The sequence below is a fragment of the Haemorhous mexicanus genome, chromosome 5 (assembly GCF_027477595.1).
Source record: "Haemorhous mexicanus isolate bHaeMex1 chromosome 5, bHaeMex1.pri, whole genome shotgun sequence".
Taxonomy (NCBI): domain Eukaryota; kingdom Metazoa; phylum Chordata; class Aves; order Passeriformes; family Fringillidae; genus Haemorhous; species Haemorhous mexicanus.
This window is the reverse complement of record NC_082345.1, coordinates 6,364,307-6,385,619: the sequence shown is the minus strand read 5'-3', so window position 1 is coordinate 6,385,619 and position 21,313 is coordinate 6,364,307. Positions and strand designations below refer to the sequence as shown.

General features: G+C 44.8%; 1 protein-coding gene across 2 annotated transcripts in view; it reads left to right on the top strand.

The window, feature by feature from the left end:
- The first annotated feature begins 9,147 nt into the window (after positions 1-9,147).
- The window catches only part of B4GALNT3 (beta-1,4-N-acetyl-galactosaminyltransferase 3), a 65,977-nt gene continuing 53,811 nt past the window's right edge, over positions 9,148-21,313 (top strand). For both annotated transcript variants that reach the window (XM_059845703.1, XM_059845701.1), the window contains exon 1: positions 9,148-9,304. In XM_059845703.1, the coding sequence (XP_059701686.1) occupies positions 9,163-9,304 (142 nt within the window). In that variant the 5' untranslated portion in view covers positions 9,148-9,162. The remainder of the gene's footprint in view (positions 9,305-21,313) is intronic.

Here is a 21,313-nt window from a genome sequence, read left to right as displayed (position 1 = left end):
TATCAGGAGTGTGTGTGTGACTATATCTTCATATCTGTGGTAGGGATCAGTGTATACTGTCCTTTGCCTTTATTTGGAGCATTTTGTAAATCACATACATGGTTATAATGAAATTATTAATCATAGAAGGATCTAGTTGAAGATCTGAATTTTGGCTGACATTTTCCTATGTGAGAAGCAGCTTTTAAAATAGTTCACATGATTCCTGTTTTGGTGCTTAACACCTCAGGATGTAACTGTAAATTCTCATATAGAAAGTCTGTACTAACTTGTCTTATATTTGACTCCTGGACAGGATAACTATTTTTAAATGGCTCCCATTTGCTTGGTTTTAACCTAATTGGAATAAACCTAACTGATTTAATATGGTGGGGAAAGATAACCCATTATAGAACTCTTCTGCAAGGATGAGCAGCATTCACATGAGTTCTGAATGCTTGGTGTGGGGAGGGAGGTACTACACAACTGGAAGTCATCTTCCCCTTCCTCACATGTTTTTTTAACATGCAAAGGAAGCCCATAATAAAGGGGACCTAGTATCTTTCTTAACCACCATATTATCTTTGTAGCTCTAAACAAGATCACGGTTATGTGCAGAGAAATCTGGCCAGCTTTTGCTACAGCAGTTGTTGCTACTGAACTGCAACAAACTGGGGTGGAAGAGCAGGTGCACAGTTGCTAGATGAGATCTGTAACTGTAGCTGTATATGGTGATTTTCTTCATACAAGACATGAGGATTCTAGAAAACAGATGAAATCATGACAAGGGTTACCATGTGGCTCCAGCCCAGGTACTCATGCTTTTACTGTAGCATCTGCAAATCTTGTCCACCTTGCAGCCTGAGAGCAGATCTGTAGCAGAGAAGGGATTTCAACACCTCTGTTTCCTACTTTACCTTTTTTCACCTTGGTTCTGAAGTATACATCATAAAGGCTACCAGCACTACTTCCCCTTTGAGCAGAACTTAGTGTGTGAAAGCAGGCAGTTTCTTTTAGGTGTGGAAGTGTCCATGCAGATCCTCATTTAGTGTTTCGTAGGTAGATATGGAAGAGATGGATGTGAAGGTTTGGAGAAGGAAGAGTTGTTTTTATAGCATCAGCTAAAGCAATGCAGGAGGGGAAATGCCCTTAAGACACCCATATCCACATCAGTTGTCTTAACCTTTTTGTGACAAGCTTGCTGTCCCTTATGGTCCTGTACTGTGGCTTTATTCTCTATGTGTTCTTGAGGGCAATTGATCAGACCTGAGTGTTCTGACAGTCCTTGAGTGCTCAACTACTCTGCAGCTTGCAAGGGGCTGTTTTAAAGGATGTTGCACTGATCAGCTGAGCTGAAAATGCTGAAATGTTCAGAAACTGATTCATGAACAACTTGGGTGCTGATGTGATGTGGACATTTAAGGAAGGGTATTTAATGCTATCCATCATTTAGTCTCACTCTCTCCCAGCTGGCTGGTATTTTTGTTGAGAAATCAAGCTATTTAAAGTGAGTTTGTATGTACAATAACATACTACTGGTTTGAAGATATCAATCCTGTCACAGGGCCTAAAAGGCTGCTTCTGAAAGTTACTACATAATGAAGCCTTAGCCACTCATTCAGCAGGATCCATCTACTTCAATTCAGCTCATGGGAACCTAGCAAAAATGTCTCTTTAACCTATGGAATCCTGTTTATTTTCAACTCTTCCAAGCTGAAGAATTGCCTGTGAAATGACATTCCTCACTTGAAAGCCATGAAGTGTGTCTGGGTAAAGACTTCAAGCTCTGACATTCAGGTTTGTAAGACTGGGGGAGGAAGTATTGGGGGAAGAAGGATGTAAATGTTTAATTTCCTGGCTTCCTTACCAATATTCTTTAGACTTCAGAAAGACTGAACAGAATAAAATGACAACCTTCCTAATATATCTGCTAGTGTATCAAAATCCAAGTGCAGTTTGAACATGATTCTTAATATGTCACTAGGCTATGAAAACTTCCTGTGTGAGGGGGTGGGAGGGAAATTATGGTATTGTTACTCTGTAAATCCATTTTATTTGGAAGCTTGAATATTTTTCAAGTGCAGGAAGTGCAAAGTATTGTACATGCTCTGTGTGACATCACATGGTCATGCAAAATGTTGCCAAAACAAATGGGGACCTTCATGCCAAGAACTGCTTTAAAGAGCCAAGTGCTTCCTACCACTGACAGCTACCCTTTAAAATGTCAACAAAGCATTATTGCCGTTTTCAAAAGGGTTTCCTGGGAGAAGTTCCACTACCTTAATTACTCTTTTTTTTTTCCCTACAGCTTTTGGGTAGAAATCAAAAAATAGCATTTGCTCCAAAGATAGATTACTTTTTTGATAATTGAAGTTAGTAATGTGTGACTTGTATCATTTCAATGCAGCTAATGCTGTATTATGAGTGTAGGAGGACAGAATCTGAAAGATTTGCAAGATGTCTGCCTCTAAGATTAGAGAGACTATACTACAGGATTAAAGGTTAGAAATGGACAAATGTTCTTATTGTGAGCCAAGATACTAAAATATCTCTTGCATAACCAGGAGAAAAATGAGGAGCAGGGGAAACCTTATTGTTGTGTAGTTTCAATTAAGTAAGGAAGGAGTGCCTACTTTTCAGAAGGAATGTTGAAATATTAGTTAAGACACAGAACCACAGATGATTCAGAGGAAGAGAAAAGGTTGTGCAAGAGCTCATTTTGTCTTGCATTAAGAAGACAGATTAATATGTGTCTCTTGAAGACAAAAAACAACCTACCAAAAGCCTCTCTATCCTAGCAGGGCAATGCTGAGTAACAAGAAGTAGCCTGAACCTTAAGTAAATTTAAAAAGGCATACATTTTAAACAGGGAGATAGTGCTTTTTCCCTTTACTACAACAAACTAGGTATGGAGGTAACAAATTCTCCATCTCTATCTTCAAATCAAAAAATTATTTCACCTTTATTAACTTGTTTTAATGAGTTACTGGGTTTGACCCATTAGAACTTAATGAAACATAATGACATGAGCTTACAGGAAATAATTTAGTGGTTCCTTCTAGCTTCAAACCTGTCATGTCTTTATATGCTGTATTAGTTGGAGTTTTTTAGTTTTCATGCAGTTGCTTTAATTATAGGGACATGCTATGTTAGCTAACTCTGCACAGCAAGGTTATACAAGGTAAAGCAAAACAAAACTAAAATAATCTCTCCTGATCTTCCTATATCACAGTCTGCAGTAATTCCCAAGTGAATTGGTGTTGTGACTGTACTGAGCCAGACCAACAGTTCTCATAGGTGTTAGAATCAGTCTAAACAGTAATGTAGTATATGCTTGTATGCAGTGCTATATTTGAATTGATTATGTATATAGGATTATCACTTCAGAAATACATTTCACCACTGTGCATGGACTCTCTGAGCAGCCTGATATTCTGGAATTGAAATGTTTCTATGGAGGCCAGGAATTCTTTGATAATCAGTATTTTTGAGTCTAGCTGGGAGCAGCATGCCTGTGTACTTTGTTCTGGTAGATATGTTCATACTCATGCAAAGGGATGTTGTTCAGACTTTAATTAAAGCTCACAAACACATTTAATTTGATGTTTTAGAACGTGTTTTTGCCTGCTAAGTCAGAATCTTAATAAAGGTGTCCTGTTTGTCCCCATTCAAAGTGGTATCACAGGTCATGATTATGTTATGGACAGTTTTCTTTCTAATTTTTCTGCAATATTTTGCTTTTCTATTTTCCAGTTGCTTTTAATTGTAACTCTTTACTCCCTAAAGAGTTTTCCTTAAATGTGCAAGTCTAGCTGTAGAAGTATACACCTTTTTTAGCCTGCAGCCTGGGATTATGCTCCAAAACATTCTTGGACACAGTGTAGAAAGTGTGAGTGGTGGAAGCTGCAGTGATTCCTTTTGCTTGCTGTCTTTATAGGGCTTTAGACAAAAAGAGCAAAGTTTGGGTTCTTAGGTTGCATCAAATGTTAAGGGCCTACTGCCCAAAACAGGCCATCAGAGGTAACCAACATTTAACCCACTGGCAGGAAACATTTCTGCTGTGACTGAAGTATTTGAGAGGAGTGTAGTGAATTTCTGGTCTCACCCATTTAGCACCAGTGAACTGTTGGAGAAAAGGCATCTCTGAACCTCTGAACCATCAGTGGGGTAGAGTGACTGCCCTTCCAGCAAGCTCTAGAAATACAGCTTGAAAAACAGAGCCCTCAATAGGGCTGACTGTTCACTTACACTGACTAAATTGCATATTTTAAGAATTGTGATGCTGTTGGACTGGGGACAGATGTGTAAATACAGATTATTTGGGTTTATTCAGAAAATCCAGAAGGGCTTTTAACACAGAAATGCTTCAATGCTAAAGCAAGACAATTATTAACTGCACAGGCATGAAGGGATTCACTCTCGAAAAGGGTTTGATTTTAATAAAAATACCAGGATTTACCTTGGTGAGGCATGTCTGGGATGTGCCAAATGCTCCTGTATTGATTTAGAGATCAAATTGCTTTTCTTTTACTATAAACATTTCTCTCAGTATGGTGTCTAAACCAACCAGTACAACAGTTTTTCCTCTTCAGTCCTGCTTGGGTGGACAGATGTCTACAGGGAATGCTGCTCATCTCTGTGGTCTGTAATGTCTCTGATAACATGACTATGATGCATCTTTGGGACTTCTTGAAAAGTAAGGATGATCAGCACAGTCACTTAAAATAGAAACCAAGTATTATTATATTTAAGACTGGGGAAGGAAGAAATTATGCAAGACTGGACTGAAAACATGGATTTCCCAAATTCCCAAATATATGTATTCATCTTTCATTATGATAAATATCTAAAGCCTGCAAAGTCTCTTGAAAGTTCTCAGCTTAAACTATAGAAAAACCTTTTTCAGGAAGAGAAAGTGTGTGCTCTAGATATCAGGAGATGATTCTGATGTGCAGAAAGCAATTTGGGTCAACTCCTGGGGCAGGTCTTGCAATCAGGAGGTGTTCCTAGAGCACTGGATGAAGTTGATTTGAAAATGTGACCTCTTGCCAGCTGAAAAGGAAGGGCAACAATTTCTGTGTAACTTTATCTGGTCAGTGGGGACTTGAGAGCTAAGGAAGGAGTTATTTATTCAGTAAAAAGACACAATCATGAATGAGGCTTTCCACCCAGACAGCCAAGTTGGAAGAGAGCAATGGGATCCTGATCCTGTCAGTCAAAATCACGGCAGTGTGTGCAGCAAGAGGAAATCACAAACTCCAATCCAGGCCCCACCATACAAATTCTGGCACTGTAATTCCATTGGTAAAATATCAGAATAAAATACACCAGACTCCATTTTCTTCATGGTGGGAAAAGCCTATTCTTTATTCATGGAACTTGTTTTTATACACTTTTACAGGCCTCGTGTGGGACTCCAATTGGTTAGGAGCTTTCTTGCCAATTTATTGGTTCATCAAAGGTATTTTACTTGTCCATCAAAATCTCTCTCTGCTTAAATTGTTTATATATTTTCTTCACTGGTTCTCAGGGATAGATTTAATGTTTATGCAGGTGCTACTTCTTTTTCACCCAGGAACAGGTTATATTAATGAACTGTTCACACCAGGATTGCTTCCACATGGGAACTTGCAAACTGCTGGCTTGACAAGGCTAGCCACTGATATAACAGAGCAAACCTGATTTTATGAGGCCTTTCTTTTATAATTTTTCTACCTTACTGCACCAGTAAAATATGACCATGGTAGCACAACCCCCTGTATCAGCAGCACTTAACTGAGCAAGGAGGTCCTTCTGCTGAGAGGTTGTTAAATGTGGGCCTGCACTGATTCCCTTACAGTGATGTTCAACTGCAGCATTGACAGGGATTTTTCTGGGATTGCTCTGCTAGTAATGCCTTTTAGAGCTCAATCAAATCTTGAGGTGCCAAAAAGAGAAATAATGTGGAGCTGTGTCTTCAGAAACTGCTTATTCCTCTTAGAAACACTTCTGCCTTTGAGCCATTTCTATGAAGAATGTTGAGATGAAGTCATTGTTTGTGCTTCAGAGCATAGCTGAAGTCAGGAAGAGGAGTATGGAGCCACCAGGGTGGTGAAGTCTAGGGACAGTTAGGTATCTTTGGTGTGGACTTGTAATTAGTATTGCAAATTGCACAAGAAAGAAGTGAAGGAGCAAGTGGCAGATAATTGAACCTTTGGGGAGCCTACAGAGAAACAATGTTGGCATGGAGATAAAAGTGATTTATAGAACACAGAAACAGTGGTTAGATAACTAGAAGAAAAACATAACAAGAAGCAGAGATGCTCAGAGATGTATCTAGAGAGGGGTGAGCCAGGAGGAACAGGAGATGTGCATTAAGTGCTGCACTTGTATCAAAGGCTGCTTTTATCATGAGGGAGCATAGCCAAAATAGAAAACAAACAGCAGCTCAAACAGAGCTAAAAAAGACTCCTGTTGACTCCTCTGGCAAAGAGTCAGTTTCTTTGAAGTGGGTATTCAGGGTAGGCTGGGAGAAATGTGTCCTGAAGCCAGCAGCAATGTCCAATATCCAAGGATGGTCCATCAGGCACTGTCAGCTCCTGTTGGAGTCACCTCCACACACCAAGGGCCCTATTCCTGTCTCACCACCTCCAGCTCACCTGCTTTCCTCTCCCTGAGGGGCTGACCCCAGCATGAGCTGCCACGTGGCACACAGTGAGGATGAGAGAGGTGGAGGGCTGGGCATGCACTCCTGCGACTTGGGATGCCTGAGAATCTGAGACTATAAGGCTGCTAGTAGACTTGAGATAAAAACAGTCATGTGAAGTGGTTTTGAACATCACTGCCAGAATCTTATTCCTGAATATCTGTTCTTCCTGCAACGAATAAGTGATCCAAAATAAGTTATTTTTAAGTATAGTGCAGAGCTATTGAAGTTTATGACTTCACTTTTTATTACACATTCAGATTATTTTTTTCCTTAAAACTGTTCTGCTGTAACTGTATTGTGACAGATATGACCATGTCATTTCCTTAAGCTTTTTCTCCAGAGACAAGAGCTTTTCTGTATCACAGCACAGTTCCATCACAAAGAAGTTTGTTTCTTTAGAAGTTGTCAATGCTACTGTTAGCCTTTACTTTCACTTTTCCCTTCCCTCCATTTTAGCACAATGTTCACTAGAGAAAAATGTCATTACTTATTTTAATATGTAACGAAGTGCAGTTATTTTTCAAGCATAAGATTGTTCATTTAAGAAATGCAGACAACTTTCTGCTAAGAATACATCATTCAATTCTCATTCTTTAAATGGTAAACAAAGTTAATTTTAGATCTGTATTTATTACGCACTTTTCTTAGTATTTTCTGCCTTTTTTGGAACACATGTAAAAATTTGGTTTATTTTTCTCATGCTGGATAAACCTCAAACTAACACACCACAAAAAAACTCTAACAGTGTTGTGCCCTCATGGGAATCCTGCCTTGTAATAATTAAACTGCACACAGTTTCCCATTTTTAGTTGTGTGTGTACTGGTAGTATCTGGCTATTGGCAGCTCTCTCTGTTTACACTGGAGGAATTATCCCCCACTGTTCAAGCTTGGATGATGGATGTGCATCTGTGGCCTCAGATGGGGTAGGAAGGAGGAACACAAGCATTGCATCCTCCAAAGCTGCACCATGGACCTTGTCCCAGGGAGCCTGGGGAGCCCAAGGACAGAGGCACTCACCAGGCTCCCCCACCATGGGTTTATTTCCAACTTGAGAAAAAAGTCTTTTCAGCTTTGCCATGGGGTACAAACCCTCTGGCTGTGCTTTCCCTGAGCAAGAGAAACCTCTCCAGCACAGAGCTGAAGGGAGATGGCTCTGAAACCTTTGTGAGACATTCATATAAAGGAGACCTCTTGTCCCTTGGTCCATCCCAGTTGTGTGACAGGTGATAGCAATGTTTCTTGGTGCTGCCTGGATGCTGGGAATGTGCTGGTCAGCATTTGATGCCCGGGCCTATGGATGCTGCTCCAGCTCCCCAACAAGTGCCAGCAGCCTGCCAGTGTCAGCCTGTCCCTGCTGGGACTCACACCACTGTTCTGTGTCCCTCAATGTCATTTAAAAGGCTTTTGGCACATTTTTAAAGCTAAAGAACAGCAAGCATCCTTTTGCACAGCCTCACACTTAAGAAGGCTACTTCTAAATAGGGGTCTCAATAAAAAAAAAAAAAAGAGTACCATATTTTCATTAATTTTAAAAAACAACTTCAGCCTGAGAGTTTCTGTTCATGGTCCCACACAGCACAGGAACTGCATCTGTGCAGAACTGGAGCTGTGAAGAAAAACACTTGCCACCAATGACCCAACACTCACATCACAACATTCCCTTTTTGGAAAGGGGTAGCCCTGGACTAGCTCCCCAGTTAGATACATGATGTACGTGCCAGATGTTATCTCCTGTTTTCCTTCACCGAGGAGGAATGCAGTTTGCATCCTCCAAGACAGCTTGGTGATGTGAATGAAACCAACAGCATGGTAAGGACTCTGAGAAGTCACTTCAAAACTGCGCTTGAGACATATAATGAAGCAACAATTTCACCCAGGGAAGGTCCTGGTCTTTCTGTAAGCCTGACATCCTCTCGCTTAGCAGATGCTTAACATCGCATCTGCTCAGCTGCTTCAGAAAGCAGGTCTGGAGGCTTCACCAGCCCTCTTCCTCCTCACCGAGCAATGCACTTCCAGTTACATACACCTGTCGCACCAGGTGAAAGACACGTTAAATGGATTCAGCTGTGTGTAGTACCAGCGCGAATTTGAATCGTCTCCTCTCATTCTACTTCCCTCCCTGCAGAGGAGTTACCATCCCGATCCTCACCGGCGGGATGCACCAACTCCAACAACTCCAACACCAGCGCTCCTGGGGCTCAGAGAGCGGCTGCGAGGGGGTTCGGAGCTGCCACCGCCACGGAGGCGGCTTTCAGCGGCCAGGGCGGGAGCGGAGCCCTCCGGCAGCGCTGCCCGAGGGCTGGCCCCGCGGGGCGGAGGCAGGTGCGGGGGGCGGCGGCAGCGCGGGGCCGGAGCTGCCCGCGGGGGCGGGCGCTGCGCGCACCTGGGCCCGCCCCGCGCCGCGCACGGCGGGAGCGGCGGGGTCGTGCGGCCGGAGCGGCGCGGCCGGAGCCATGGCCCGGGGCGGCGGGAGCCCGGCGCCCTGAGCGGCGCCATGCGGGGCCGGCTGCTGGCGCGGCTGCGGCGCCGGAGGCAGCTGCGGCTGCTGCTGGCCCTGGGCGCGCTCGCCCTCGGGCTCTGGGCCGCCTACCTGGAGCTGGTGGCGGCTGCCGGCGGCGGGGCTGCCCCGGAGCGCAGTGAGTGATCCCCGGGAGTGGGGCCGGAGGGGACGGGAGGGAGCGGGGGGGTCCCGTCCTTCGCAGCCCCGGCGCCCCGCGATCCTCGGGAGCCCGTGCGGTGCCCCCTTTCCAGGCCGGAGGGGAGTGCGGGTGAGCGCAGCCGCGGGGCTCGGAGCGCGGCTTTGGCCCCCGGGAGCGGCCGGGCGCTGGGGCTTCCCTCTCCTGCTTTTGGCCTGCCTTTTGGCTCTCACCCCCTTTCTGCCGGGAGACCTATCCAAAGCTGACCGTGCTGGAGCTATAGAGCCCGGAGTCATGGCTTTGAGATGTCTCTCGTTCTTGGTGCGAACCTGTAAGGCGGCAGAGATGCTTTGAACGCGGCTTTGATGCGAGAAGTGGCTGCGGAGCAGGAGGGGATGCACACCCGGGAGAGGCGCCCTGCCCACCCCTCTAACGGGCTCGCTGCGTGCAAACTTCGGGGAGTACAGCAGGGCTCAGGCAAAGTGCTACGAGCTGCGCTTTGCTTTCTGAAGTAGAGGAAAATTCTGTCAGTGTCGTGTGGCTTGTAGAGCTTATTTTTTTGAGTTATAGAAAAGTTTCGGATGGCTCACGGTTTTGTAAAAGCCTTTGGTGTTGCTGCTGTTTATTAAACCGTATCGGTACTTGGTACTAATCTAATTTGAAGTATGTTGGACTGCATGTTAGTGTTAAACTACTGATACTTTCTAGTATATTGGTCCTTTTCATTTCATTGTTATAAAACTACTAATTTTTACTCCCACGAGTCAGGCTTGGTTTCAGTCTTCAAGCTTTGGACTGTAGCTGTGCAAGGAGCACCATGAATGTCTACTCCCACGGTGTCCATTACAGGACTTAAGCTTGTATATTTGTTCTGTATTATGCATGATATAAAGGCTAAAACCGCCTATTTATTGTTCCAGCAGTGTAAACAGGTCTGATTTCTTTGGCTAGGATAAGTCCTCTAGTAATAATCCTCTTTTTATGCTTGGTGCAATGAGAAGATGAATTGCCCTATGAGTCTACTTTGCATTATATCTTTCATGCAATCTCACCATGCTTTTTACTGTGCATCACGTTGGCAAAACCCCACTAAAAATGCTTAGAGAGGATTTGTACAGGTGGTTGGAGGGCTTGTGTAGACACAAGAGAAAACAACTGAGAAGTATTTAAAATAGTGGTTATGAGGAGAGAGGGGCTGAGTCAGGTGTTTGGAGTTGCACAGCTGATGGTCCTTTCACTGCCAGCAATGCGGTGGGAGAAATAGGCTGAGAGAGTGGAGACAGCAGAGATGTGCAGGAGAAAACAACTTTCTTAGTGAATTGGGTTGTTCCTCTTTGCTTTAAGACAGGGTTATTTTTACATCTCTGTTATAAAAGTCATTCTGTTTCAAGACTGAAACTGGAAACAGTGAGATGACTGCAGTTACTACCAACCAAAACGGAACATGAACAAAATAATTGCATTATATTAAAGTTCAATTATATAAAATTCCAGCTTCTCTCAAATCCACCAGAGACGTGTCTGCTCATTGCAAACAGGAGGTATTTAAATGCTGCTGGAAAGGGTGGGAGGTTAAAATCCTCTGGCAGGCTGTTCCTCATGGCTCAGCATCACAGGGGGCTGTGGTCACACTGGGCACTTGGTGTCATGTTTTCTTGGCCTTGTAGCCAGAATTCTGGAACCTGCTAACAGAAGGAAGGTTAATCTGTGACCTTCCCCACCCTTCCTCTTGCCCTGCTGCCTCTAAAAGCCTGTTTTGTTTTAAGAGAAATCAGAAATCTGAGCAGAAGACAAATAGTATTTGTTTTCTTTTGGCTGTTAAAACTAAGTAGTATTTCCTTCTTTTGGGGAGAGGGATGGCTGTGTTTGTGACTCCATGTGGTGACTCTTTTCAGGGTCCTGGGAGGCTGAGGGGGAGAGTGACTCTGCAAGCAATGAATAGTTTTTGCCTTGTTTCTGCATTGTTTTTTATTGCACGTCCCAGGTGGCAGCCCTATTGTAAGTCACTTCTGGGACTGAGCTGCCACCCCAACTTAGCTGATGCAACAGCTTTCCCAGTTATTAATGATAAAATACTAAAGCTCCTTATTGGGTAATTTTTCTAGACAAAAGGCTAAAAGGCTCCTTCATTGATGCCAGAAAGGTGAAAAGCTGTTGGGCTTGAAAGATCTACAGGAGATCACTGTTTCCATCTCCTGTGCCTGTAATGGAGTTTCTTCTTGCCTCCCTAAAAGGCATTATAGTACAGCCTGTGTATGGAAAGCCAAGTTTGTTTTTCCAGAGAAGTGAGTCTTCCTCTTGCAAAGCTGTAAGGACTCAGAAAATATTACTCTTCCTCTCAGCCCTGCATGAGATGGAGCACAAGCCCCTCTGATGCCCCCACAGCATCACTGCTCTCAAGTCTGTGTCTTAAAACAAGTCTTCAGGCATGGTGGATCCTCCTAAGCTTTATGCTCCTCTCCTCCTCTTACCCCCCAGGTCAGTGTGTGCTGGGGATAGCAGATCAGCACCCAGGGATGGGTGTTTAAGTAAGCGATGCTTAAAAACTGGGGCCCTGACTGTCCTCTCTTGAGGTGTTTGCAGCTCTGCTGTGCAACAAACTCAAGCATATAAAATAGTTAGGATAAAAGTGAATGAGGAGTTTAGGAGAATATCCTGTAGTCATCAGTATCCATTGGCATTCCTGATGCTTCATCACCATGTGCTGGGAAAGTCTCTGGCCTGAGGAAAGCTTTGCTGTAATGTTAAAGTGAAAGGTTGTGAGGGATCAGCCTGAGGTGCAGAACTCGTGCCTGGTGTATGCCATGGCTTGGCATTTCTGTGTGCCAAAGTTGATTGGGAAAGTTGAGCTTTCAGGGAGGTTGGGATGGGCTGAACAGGCACAGAGGGTAGTATGGGCTCTTGTGAGTGATGGCTTTCCTTTGAAGTTGATGCTGAAATGAGTAGTTGGTCAGGTAAAGGAAAATAACTTGTTTTTTTTCCTGATGATGTGAGTGTATTAAGTGATATTCTTGCATATTCTTTCCAGGGAGCCTTGTTGGCAGGGCTGTTTGCTCATGAGTAGGAGGGTGTTTCTGTTGTTGTGGGGTTTGCCTTCTGGTTCTTTTTTTTAATTGAGCATGTTTGGCTGGTTTGCTGCTCAATAGGTGTTTATAGGAATCTTAAACATGTTTACAGCTGAGTGAAGAGAAACAAGCAGCCTAGCAGCCTGCTGTGAGCTGAAGATGGGCACACTCTTCTCACGTGGAATGTGGCCTGTTGTCATCCAAAACAAGTTGTAACAGGCAGGACACTGCCTCCCTGCCAGGAAACCCAGAGAGCTGGAGACAGTCTACTGCTGCTGCTGACAGGCACTAACCTCTCTGGAGTGGGCTATCCACTAGGAATGTTTTCCTCATCTTTATGAGCTGCTACACAGCACACTTTGCTCCTGCTGGAGATGGGGAAACTTTATTTAAAGGGTAAATGAGGTGTTTGGGAGGGAGAAAACACAGAGGTCTGGAGAGCAAGTTCTGCATCCTGCCTTTACTGCTGTAATGCAGGGCAGGGAGAGGTCTTTGCTCAGGGAAAACCCTCCTCCCAAAACACTGCCACTTCCATAGCTGCTGCAGTGCTGTTTGGGTGGAAGAAGTGGTGGGTCTGACAACTCCTCCTGCTCCCTCTCTTTTTCTTTTCTATGCCCAGCAGTGCCTCATCTTGCCCACCTGTGCAGAAGGGTATGACTGAGGGAGTGAGGCTGGTGTCAGTGGGCTGTGTTTGCAGGCAGGATGTGCAACAATCCCCCTTGGCTCTAAAAACTTGTGTCAGTAAAAACACAGCCCCATCCCTGAAGAAACTGGGAGGTGAGGTCATTCCCAGCCATTGCTGTGCAGAATCTGGTTTTTTCTGCTGCAAAGACCATGGTATTTCAGGAGTCTGTAAATCATTTGCACTGATTTCTTTTATTGCAGGTGTGTGTTTCGCACTGAGCCAGGCACAGGGAAGGAGTTCAGGATCAGGTTGGAATCCTGGGAGGTGCAGCTTGTAGGAACAAGGAGTTGGGAGCCCCTTTCTTAAATTGCCCTTCCCAACTGCTTCGACCTGTCCCTGTTCCTCCACATGTGATTGTTGTGAGTAAATAGCACTGGGAGTGTGTTATCTTCCTATCTTGGATGTGGTAGTGGTTTGTGTCTCATTTAGGGTTTCAGACTGCTGCTTTGCTGACTCAGGAGTGTACATTCCCACTCTCTGAAGTGGAAAATAGGACGGGTTCAGAAAAACCATGGAAATGTACAAATAAAGAAGTCCTTATGGCAAGATGTTATAAATGATCAACAAGAAAGCAAATTAATAAATGCGAAAGATTTCATTTTCGCGACCAAAATACGGTCCTCAAAACCCACAGCCAGAGAGACAGCGTGGAGCCTGGGATCTGCTCTGGGCGAACCCAGATCCGACCTCTATCGCATCTCTGTTCACCAGTGCCGTTTCCAGCTGGGCTGTTTTTTTATGCCTGAGGCAGAGGTGCCCCGATTTCTTTTGTAACCCCGCATATGTATGAAGTTTTTCTTTCACTGTGCAGGGTTGGACAATTGCTGTTTCCTGAGTAGTGGTGGGAGCTGATCATGTCAGGGGAAGTCGTGTATTCAGATGTATGTTTCTTGGCGACTTGGGTTATCTTGATTGATGGTATCTGTCAAGTGATGATCGTCCTTGGGTTTTCCCCGATGGCTCCGGAGGAAGCCCATCTCTGTGCCGGCCACGTTCTTTTATTAGTGAACGAGGCATTGTTCTCCTGCTGCCACCAGCAGTTTCATAGTTCCAGCGTGGTAATCTGTCTCCAGGTTGCTCGGGGTCAGAGGCTCCTTGGATGTTGAATTCCTTATACAACTTTTATTTTATACATTTCCCCTTAAGCATGAATTACTTTATATATTACACAAGACTTCCAACTCCCCACTCTATGTACATCTTCAGTATCCCTTTGCTTTCCCAGAACATTGGCTTCTTAATCCTGCACCATGTGTGCTCTGACCTTCAGGCATCCAGGCCACCACAAAGCAGTGCAAGTTTCCTGAGTATTGATGTGAATGGGCAGGTGAATGTGTTTGTGTGAGAAGAGTGTCTGCCAGAAAGGTGAAGTTGAACATTTAATGTAATGTATCGACTTCCGCCTCTTGCCTGTGTGCACGCACACCCTGAGGAGCACACCTACACCTGCAGGTTCATTCCCATGCTCCCGGGCTGGCTCCTGCAATCCCTCACACGCCATCTCGCCTGCCTGGGCACGCACGGTATCGCTCTCCTGCAGAGCTGATTGCCCCAAGGTTCCTCAGTGCACGTGGGAGAAATGGGGCCATGCGGTGTCTGAAGTGTGTGTTTTCTCTCTGTGCAAGCTGCTAACCCAGGTATCCCCCTCAAAGCACCCCCTGAGGGGAGTGTCTGTGCCATGAAGCCTGCCTGTGGTGTTTGTGTGCTTAGAGGGACACTGATGAGGCCTTTGCCCATTCCCAAAGCACTTTGTGGGCCTGTAGCTGTGAGGGGAGGGATGTCAGGTTTTCTCTCTGTGCAAGCTGCTAACCCAGGTATCCCCCTCAAAGCACCCCCTCCTGAGGGGAGTGTCTGTGCCATGAAGCTTGCATGTGGTGTTTGTGTGCTTAGAGGGACACTGGTGAGGCCTTTGCTTAGAGGGCAGCCCCATTCCCAAAGCCCTTTGTGGGCCTGTAGCTGTGAGGGGAGGGATGTCTGAAGTATTTCCTCTCTGTGCAAGCTGCTAGCCCAGGTATCCCTCTCAAAGCACCCCCTCCTGAGGGGAGTGTCTGTGCCATGAAGCTTGCATGTGGTGTTTGTGTGCTTAGAGGGACACTGGTGAGGCCTTTGCTCAGAGGGCAGCCCCATTCGCAAAGCCCTTTGTGGGCCTGTAGCTGTGAGGGGAGGGATGTCTGAAGTATTTCCTCTCTATGCAAGCTGCTAGCCCAGGTATCCCTCTCAAAGCACCCTCTCCTGAGGGGAGTGTCTGTGCCATGAAGCCTGCGTGTGGTGTTTGTGTGCTCAGAATGACACTGGTGAGGCAGCACTGTGCCAGGCAGCGCCTTTCCCAAAGCACTTTGTGGGCATTGTGTAGCTGTGGGGGAAGGTTGTGCCCTACAGGCAAGGCAGGGGTGCTGCCAGGGGGTCAGGGTGACCAGAGGTGCTGGGACATCCTGCTCCTGTGTGTGTAAGGGAGCCAGCATCCCCCAGCCCGTGGTCACAGCCCAGACTGCTCCCACAGGCTCCAGGGGAGAGCCCAGGGTGTCACGCTTAGGCTGGATGTGACATACATGCATGATCAGGGTCTAAGAAGAAAAAAATTTTTTATTCAGCTTATATACTCTAAACAAAGCATGATCTTAAGTCATTAACTACATCACAGTAATGTATTATATTCGTTGGTGCAAAGCAATTAGTGTCGCTATAATTGGCAAAAGTTTTACAGAAATTTAATATGGCGTGTATACACATCTACTTAGGCATGCAGTCTAGCTTACAAAAATTTTCTTGTATCTTTTCTGTTTCCGTGCTGACCTTGTCTTCTTCCTTTCTATGGATACACTCAAAAATCAATTGTTATTTCTTCTATTAACTCAGCTTTGCTTGCAGGCCAGCTGTCAAACCCCTCCATACCCAGGTTTTAGGGAGCAATGTGAATCACCTCGTAGCTTGGTTGGGAGGTTCATTGATGCAGCAGGTGGGGAAGCCCAGATCTCAATGGCTGTGTCATGCTTATCCTGGGCCAGAACGTCCCTGCACTGCTGCTGGGGTAGGTGCTGCAGGTAGGTTGTGAACCTGGTGCTTCTTCACCACTTGACTTCCAGTCAAGTGGGTGTTTGTTTTCTTGGAACTTGGCCTGCAGTTTGTCTGGCCTCAGCAGATCCCCAAATAATTGCCAAGATTACATATCACCTTTAGAAATAAACTCTTGTGTCATCTCTTCATGTACTCATGTTAACTATGACAGATTTATGTAGTGGTGTGCCAGAACAGCATGTATTCCTGCACACACCTTCCTGTCGTGAGTTTGGGCTGGATTAGAATGGCTTGGATCTCACAGGGGTGCCCTCCTGTGCATCTCCCCCACATCACAGGGGCAGGGCAGAGGAATGATGGCAGAGGGATGATGCTGTGTTCTGGAGCTGTTTCTGTGTGCTGCAGTAACAGAGAGGCTCTGCCTTCTCCCACCTGCAGGTCCAGGCAGATATGAGGGAAGATGGACATCATCTTTCATCTGGTGGTTTGAAATTACTGACATCTGCAGGATGGAGAAAGGCAGGATGCTCTCCTGAGGACAGAGACTGCCTTGTAGGTTCTGGCAGTTGGGAATGGAGTAATTATGGGGTTCTTCCTCCTAGCCTCAGGAATTTATATATTTTGTTGAGTTTCCATTTCCTATTTGTTCTTGCTCTGCACTGTTGCCTCTTACAGTCACTTCCCAATTCCATTGCCTTTTTTTGACTTGCAGTAATTGCTGAGAAAGACTTTCCAGAAAAGGAAATTGGCTGGCTGATTTACATATGGTGTGAGATTTCAGAAAGACCCATGTGCTGTGGGTGGAAACAGTTGTGAATCTGGGCCTTGGATACTCACCCTTTTCATGAAGCTAGAAATTCATAGCCTGTATGTGTCATGAGCCAAGCCAGAGTACACTGGGATCTTGACCAGAGCTGCTCTGTGTTTCTGTTTTCCTGAGAAGATTTTCCCATGCCAAAGTGCAAAGGCCTTTGATGTTCCTCATCTGGAGAGAGTTCCTGATGCTTTGAGATGCTTTGATGGTCTGGGATTGTGCTGACATTAAGTTCTCCTAAGACATCACAGGAAAATAATTTGTGTTGCCATAATAAATAATTTAAATCAACTGCACAGAATAATAATATTCAAGTAGTCAGTCTTTAAGATGTTGAATCAATTTAGACAATCCAAAGATTTTGGGTGGACTTGAGTCCCCTTGAAGCATCAGTGCCCCTCATAAAGATCCCTAATTCTGATTTTATCATTTCCTAAGGCTTAGTTATTTCAGCATTCTCTATTTTTTATTTGAGCTGTCTTGTGGGGTTTTTTGAGGGGTAAAAGAGGTCAATGTGGGGTTTTATTCCCCAACTTCTAAAAGAAGGGGATTAAGCTGTCACAGATTACTTTACAGTGTAGGTCTGATACCCCTATGTGGCAAAATTGTCACGTCTGGGGCCATTTTTCCTTTTCCATGTCACTGTTTTTCATCAGAGATATGAAGGGTGAGTCCCTGGCCTTTGCATCATCCTTGGGGCTTTCCCTTCTTACTCCAGTGACCTCGATGTTAATTTCTGACAGCTCAAATATTATTTGTTTGTTTGTTTTTTAATCAGTTGGAAATTGACAGCCAGTGCTAGTCAGTAATGTAAAAACACTGAATACACATTGAAGGCTTGACTATAACAGGCATCTGTTTTTGTCTTTTCCTCATGTGTTCTGAGTTGTGAGCATTAGGAACTAGTAGCCTTACATGGCAGTCTGTGTTTCACTGAAATATGTAAATTCACATTCACCAAACAGTAGTTAATTGTTACATACTGTTGTATTCCATTCACCAGTAAAAATAGTTTATGTCATTGCCTGTGATGGCCACAGAATTGCCTAGTAGAGCTCTCTTGGAGTGGGGATAATCCATCTGCATTTATGATATGTATTTTTTTTCCTGCCATTCTAAATAAGTCTTTTTACCTTCCTTGAAGAGGCTATTTATTTATTTCCATTGCATTAGTGTGGGCTTGGCTCATATATTTGGTGTTAGCAACTCCCACCAGCTTTCTCAGAGCTGCCACTCATTTCAGCCTAGTTAAGATGTCTGCAGCCCTTCTTGTAAATACTTCACTTCCTAAATTAGTTTTATTTATATTTCATAATGCAGTTTTCTGTAAAATTGCAGTAGTCATGTCTGGGTGCTATTAACCCCATCTGAGCTGCAGAAAAAAATTTATAATGGACTGAGAATGTCCAGACCACCCTGTACTAACAGCCTCCATTACCTGCTGCAGCAGCTCACTCTGCAGTAGCTGCCACAGTCCATGTTTTGTTGTAAACAGGCCAGTTGGGAGTGTTTTGTTTGTTTTCCATCAAAAACGCAAAATAAACAATCTGCCAAAACCAAGTTTTTCCATTGAACTGACTGGACTATAATTTCCAGAGGTGTACCTTGGTAATAATTGTCTGCTTTACATAAGGAGTAAATAGCAATTGCAAAATGAGGCTTCTCCCATGTCTTGAAAGCATCAATGCATACTTGTGTCAGAGTAAGTTCTGTGACCAACAGTTCTGCCCCGCAGTCTGTACTCTCACAACCAATGGGAGGGAGTAGTTAGCTGCATGTACTTGGAAATTCAAAGTAACATCCAAGCCAAGGGCTTAAGAACAAAGGCATTATTAAGTTCTTTCCCAGCTCGCATGTTGCTTCTTTTTCTTGTTAGGAGAACAACAACAACAACAAAAAGGCAGTGAGAAGGTTTGTTTTTAAATCTAGAGTAGAGCAAGGGTGAACCTGGAACTTCTGTGTGACTCCTGTTGTGCCAGCACAGTGGCCAGAGGGAGGCTGAGCCTCATCTCTCTGGGAGCACCTCTGCTGAGTGTGGGGAGCTGAACTTTTGCAGAGAGCTGCATCAATGGGGGGGGTCTCAAAGGACCACATTCCCCCTCCCTGTTCCCCAGAATCTTGTAGGCACCATCTCATCCAGGGAATCCCAGGCATGGGCTGAGGGGGGAGACTGGACCCCAAAGCACCCGAGGGGAGCTGGAGGGAAGGCAGACCAGGAGGCAGCAGAGTGGTGTGATCCTCAGGAAAGGGGCCCTCCACCCCCACCCAGCCTCTTCCTTCTCTCACAGTGGATCATCTTTCATGGCACAGATATCCCAGCTTCCCAAACAGCCATCCTTGGCCATATAATTGCCTCATGCTCTGAGCCACCTCGCTGCCTTCTGTTCTGGGCCCTGTAACCACAGAGACTGTGGCTGCTGACCCACAACTCCCTCAGGTTCCAAGGGGGTTCAGAACAGAGGTGTCCCACAGCAGCAAGGCAAGTGGTTGTCCCTTTTTTTTGTGGGAGATAGGAACACAAAGGAGGATGAGAGATGCCATCAGCCACGTGGTAGTAATGTAAATATCTGCATGGATCTAAATTCATGTGGGTTCTAGAAAGATTTTCAGTGCTAAACACAGACTGAATGGTGGTTTGTGGAAACAGGTTTTGCCAAGTTGGTGCTTGGTTTGTCTCCACATGCTGGCTGGACCACCAGCTGTAAGCACCTCAAGCCCCAGAAGTGGTTTGGTATGGACCATCATTCTCCTCTCCCTTCTCAGGCAGGGGCAAAACCCTCTTTATACAGGTGTTTAATTAATCAGGACCTGAGCAGTCCTGGGTTTGTGGGATGAGGAGCATAGCAGAGCTTCTTTCATCACCTTTTTTGGCCCATGTGCCTTGGCTGCTCTGTCACCAATTCCCAGGGCCATTCCTGAGCCTGCTCTTTTTTAGCTGCTTCCTCAGTCAGGAAGAACTTTGTAAGTTGCATGAGTTGAAGGACAGTTGTACTTCTCCATGTTTTGTTTTGTTGGGAGCTTATTTATACTTGAAAAGATGCATTCTAATTCTGTCTCTGCTGTTTTGGTTACTTTTTCTTCAGAGAATTGCACACACTTTGTGGTACCAGGGTTTGACGGAATTTAACCTTGGTAATGGGTGTTTTCCTTTTCCATGGAATTACTGGCTGTAGCTGATGATCTGTATTTACTTGTTCATGTTGTTCACCTGCTCCAGTAGTGGAGCTAAGATTGTCAGCATTGAGCCTGAATTTAATTTGCTTTTTCTACCAGTGCCTTTCATCCATTGGCAGTTTCTCTGTTGCTGGCATGGTGCTGCTCATCTGCACCTAGCCTGCAGATAATAAATGCCTCCACCTTTCTTTTTCCCCTCTCTCTGAGCCCTCATCTTCATCCCTGCTGCTCTTCTGGAGAAGTGCTGATGTTGCTAGCACAGCTTTGCCCTTGTGATTCCTCCCAATATACCACCCTTCCTTGCAGGTCTCTCAAGGTTTTTCCAGGCACATCTCACTGGCTGGCACCTCTTGCTGCAGTGGGGAAGAGGGTCCTTGATATGTGCTGGTGGGGCAGGGGAGGTGCACTCCCTCTTTGAACTCCTGCTGTACCCTGCCTCAGTCTGGCCAGTATTATTTCAGTTTGTCTGAACTGTCTGATCGCTGTCTGCATTCCATCAGCCCCAGCCATGTGGCCGATTTCCTTTGCTTTGCAAATTGTAATTGCTTTGCCAATTAACTCTGGGTCTTCCAGTACACTTTCTTGAGCACTTTTTTCGAAAACTCCATACTTCCCAAAAGGCATGACTAGTTGGGGTTTTTTTTCCTGTTTTTTTGGGGTTTTTTTTTTTGGTTGTTGTTGCTTTTTGGTTGTTTTTGTTTGTTTGTTTGCTTCAGTTTTGTTGTTTTGGTGGGGGTTGATTATTTTTAAATCTTTATTATTTGAAAATTTTGTTTTCACCTTTTTCTTATAACTCTTTGTTTGAATTTCATACACAATACTGGCAGATCGAGGAGGGAAAGAAGCATTTTAGGAAGTTTGGCAGCTCATGCAGAAGTAGAGGAAGAAAGAAAACTGGAAGGTAAAATCAGCAGAAGAGGAAGCATTTGAAAGTACAGATGACAGAAATTATTTAACAAAAGTAAGGAGTGGCCAGACATGGGACATAGTAAGATGAGTATCAGAGCAGAGTGATCAGAAAATGCCAGTGGCCCCTAAAATATTGTAATGTGTAAGGAACTGAAGGCTAGATTACAAGGAAATACTTAGGGTTTCAGTGGAGCAGAGATGCTGGAACGGACATCAAAAAGAGAGATGTAGAAAGAAGAGGGCACAGAATAAACCACTGGTTTAGGTTTAAAAGAGGTGGAGGACAATACAGGGATAAAACTTAGAGAAGTTTGTAGGAATCATAAGCTACTCTACCAGGATGGTTA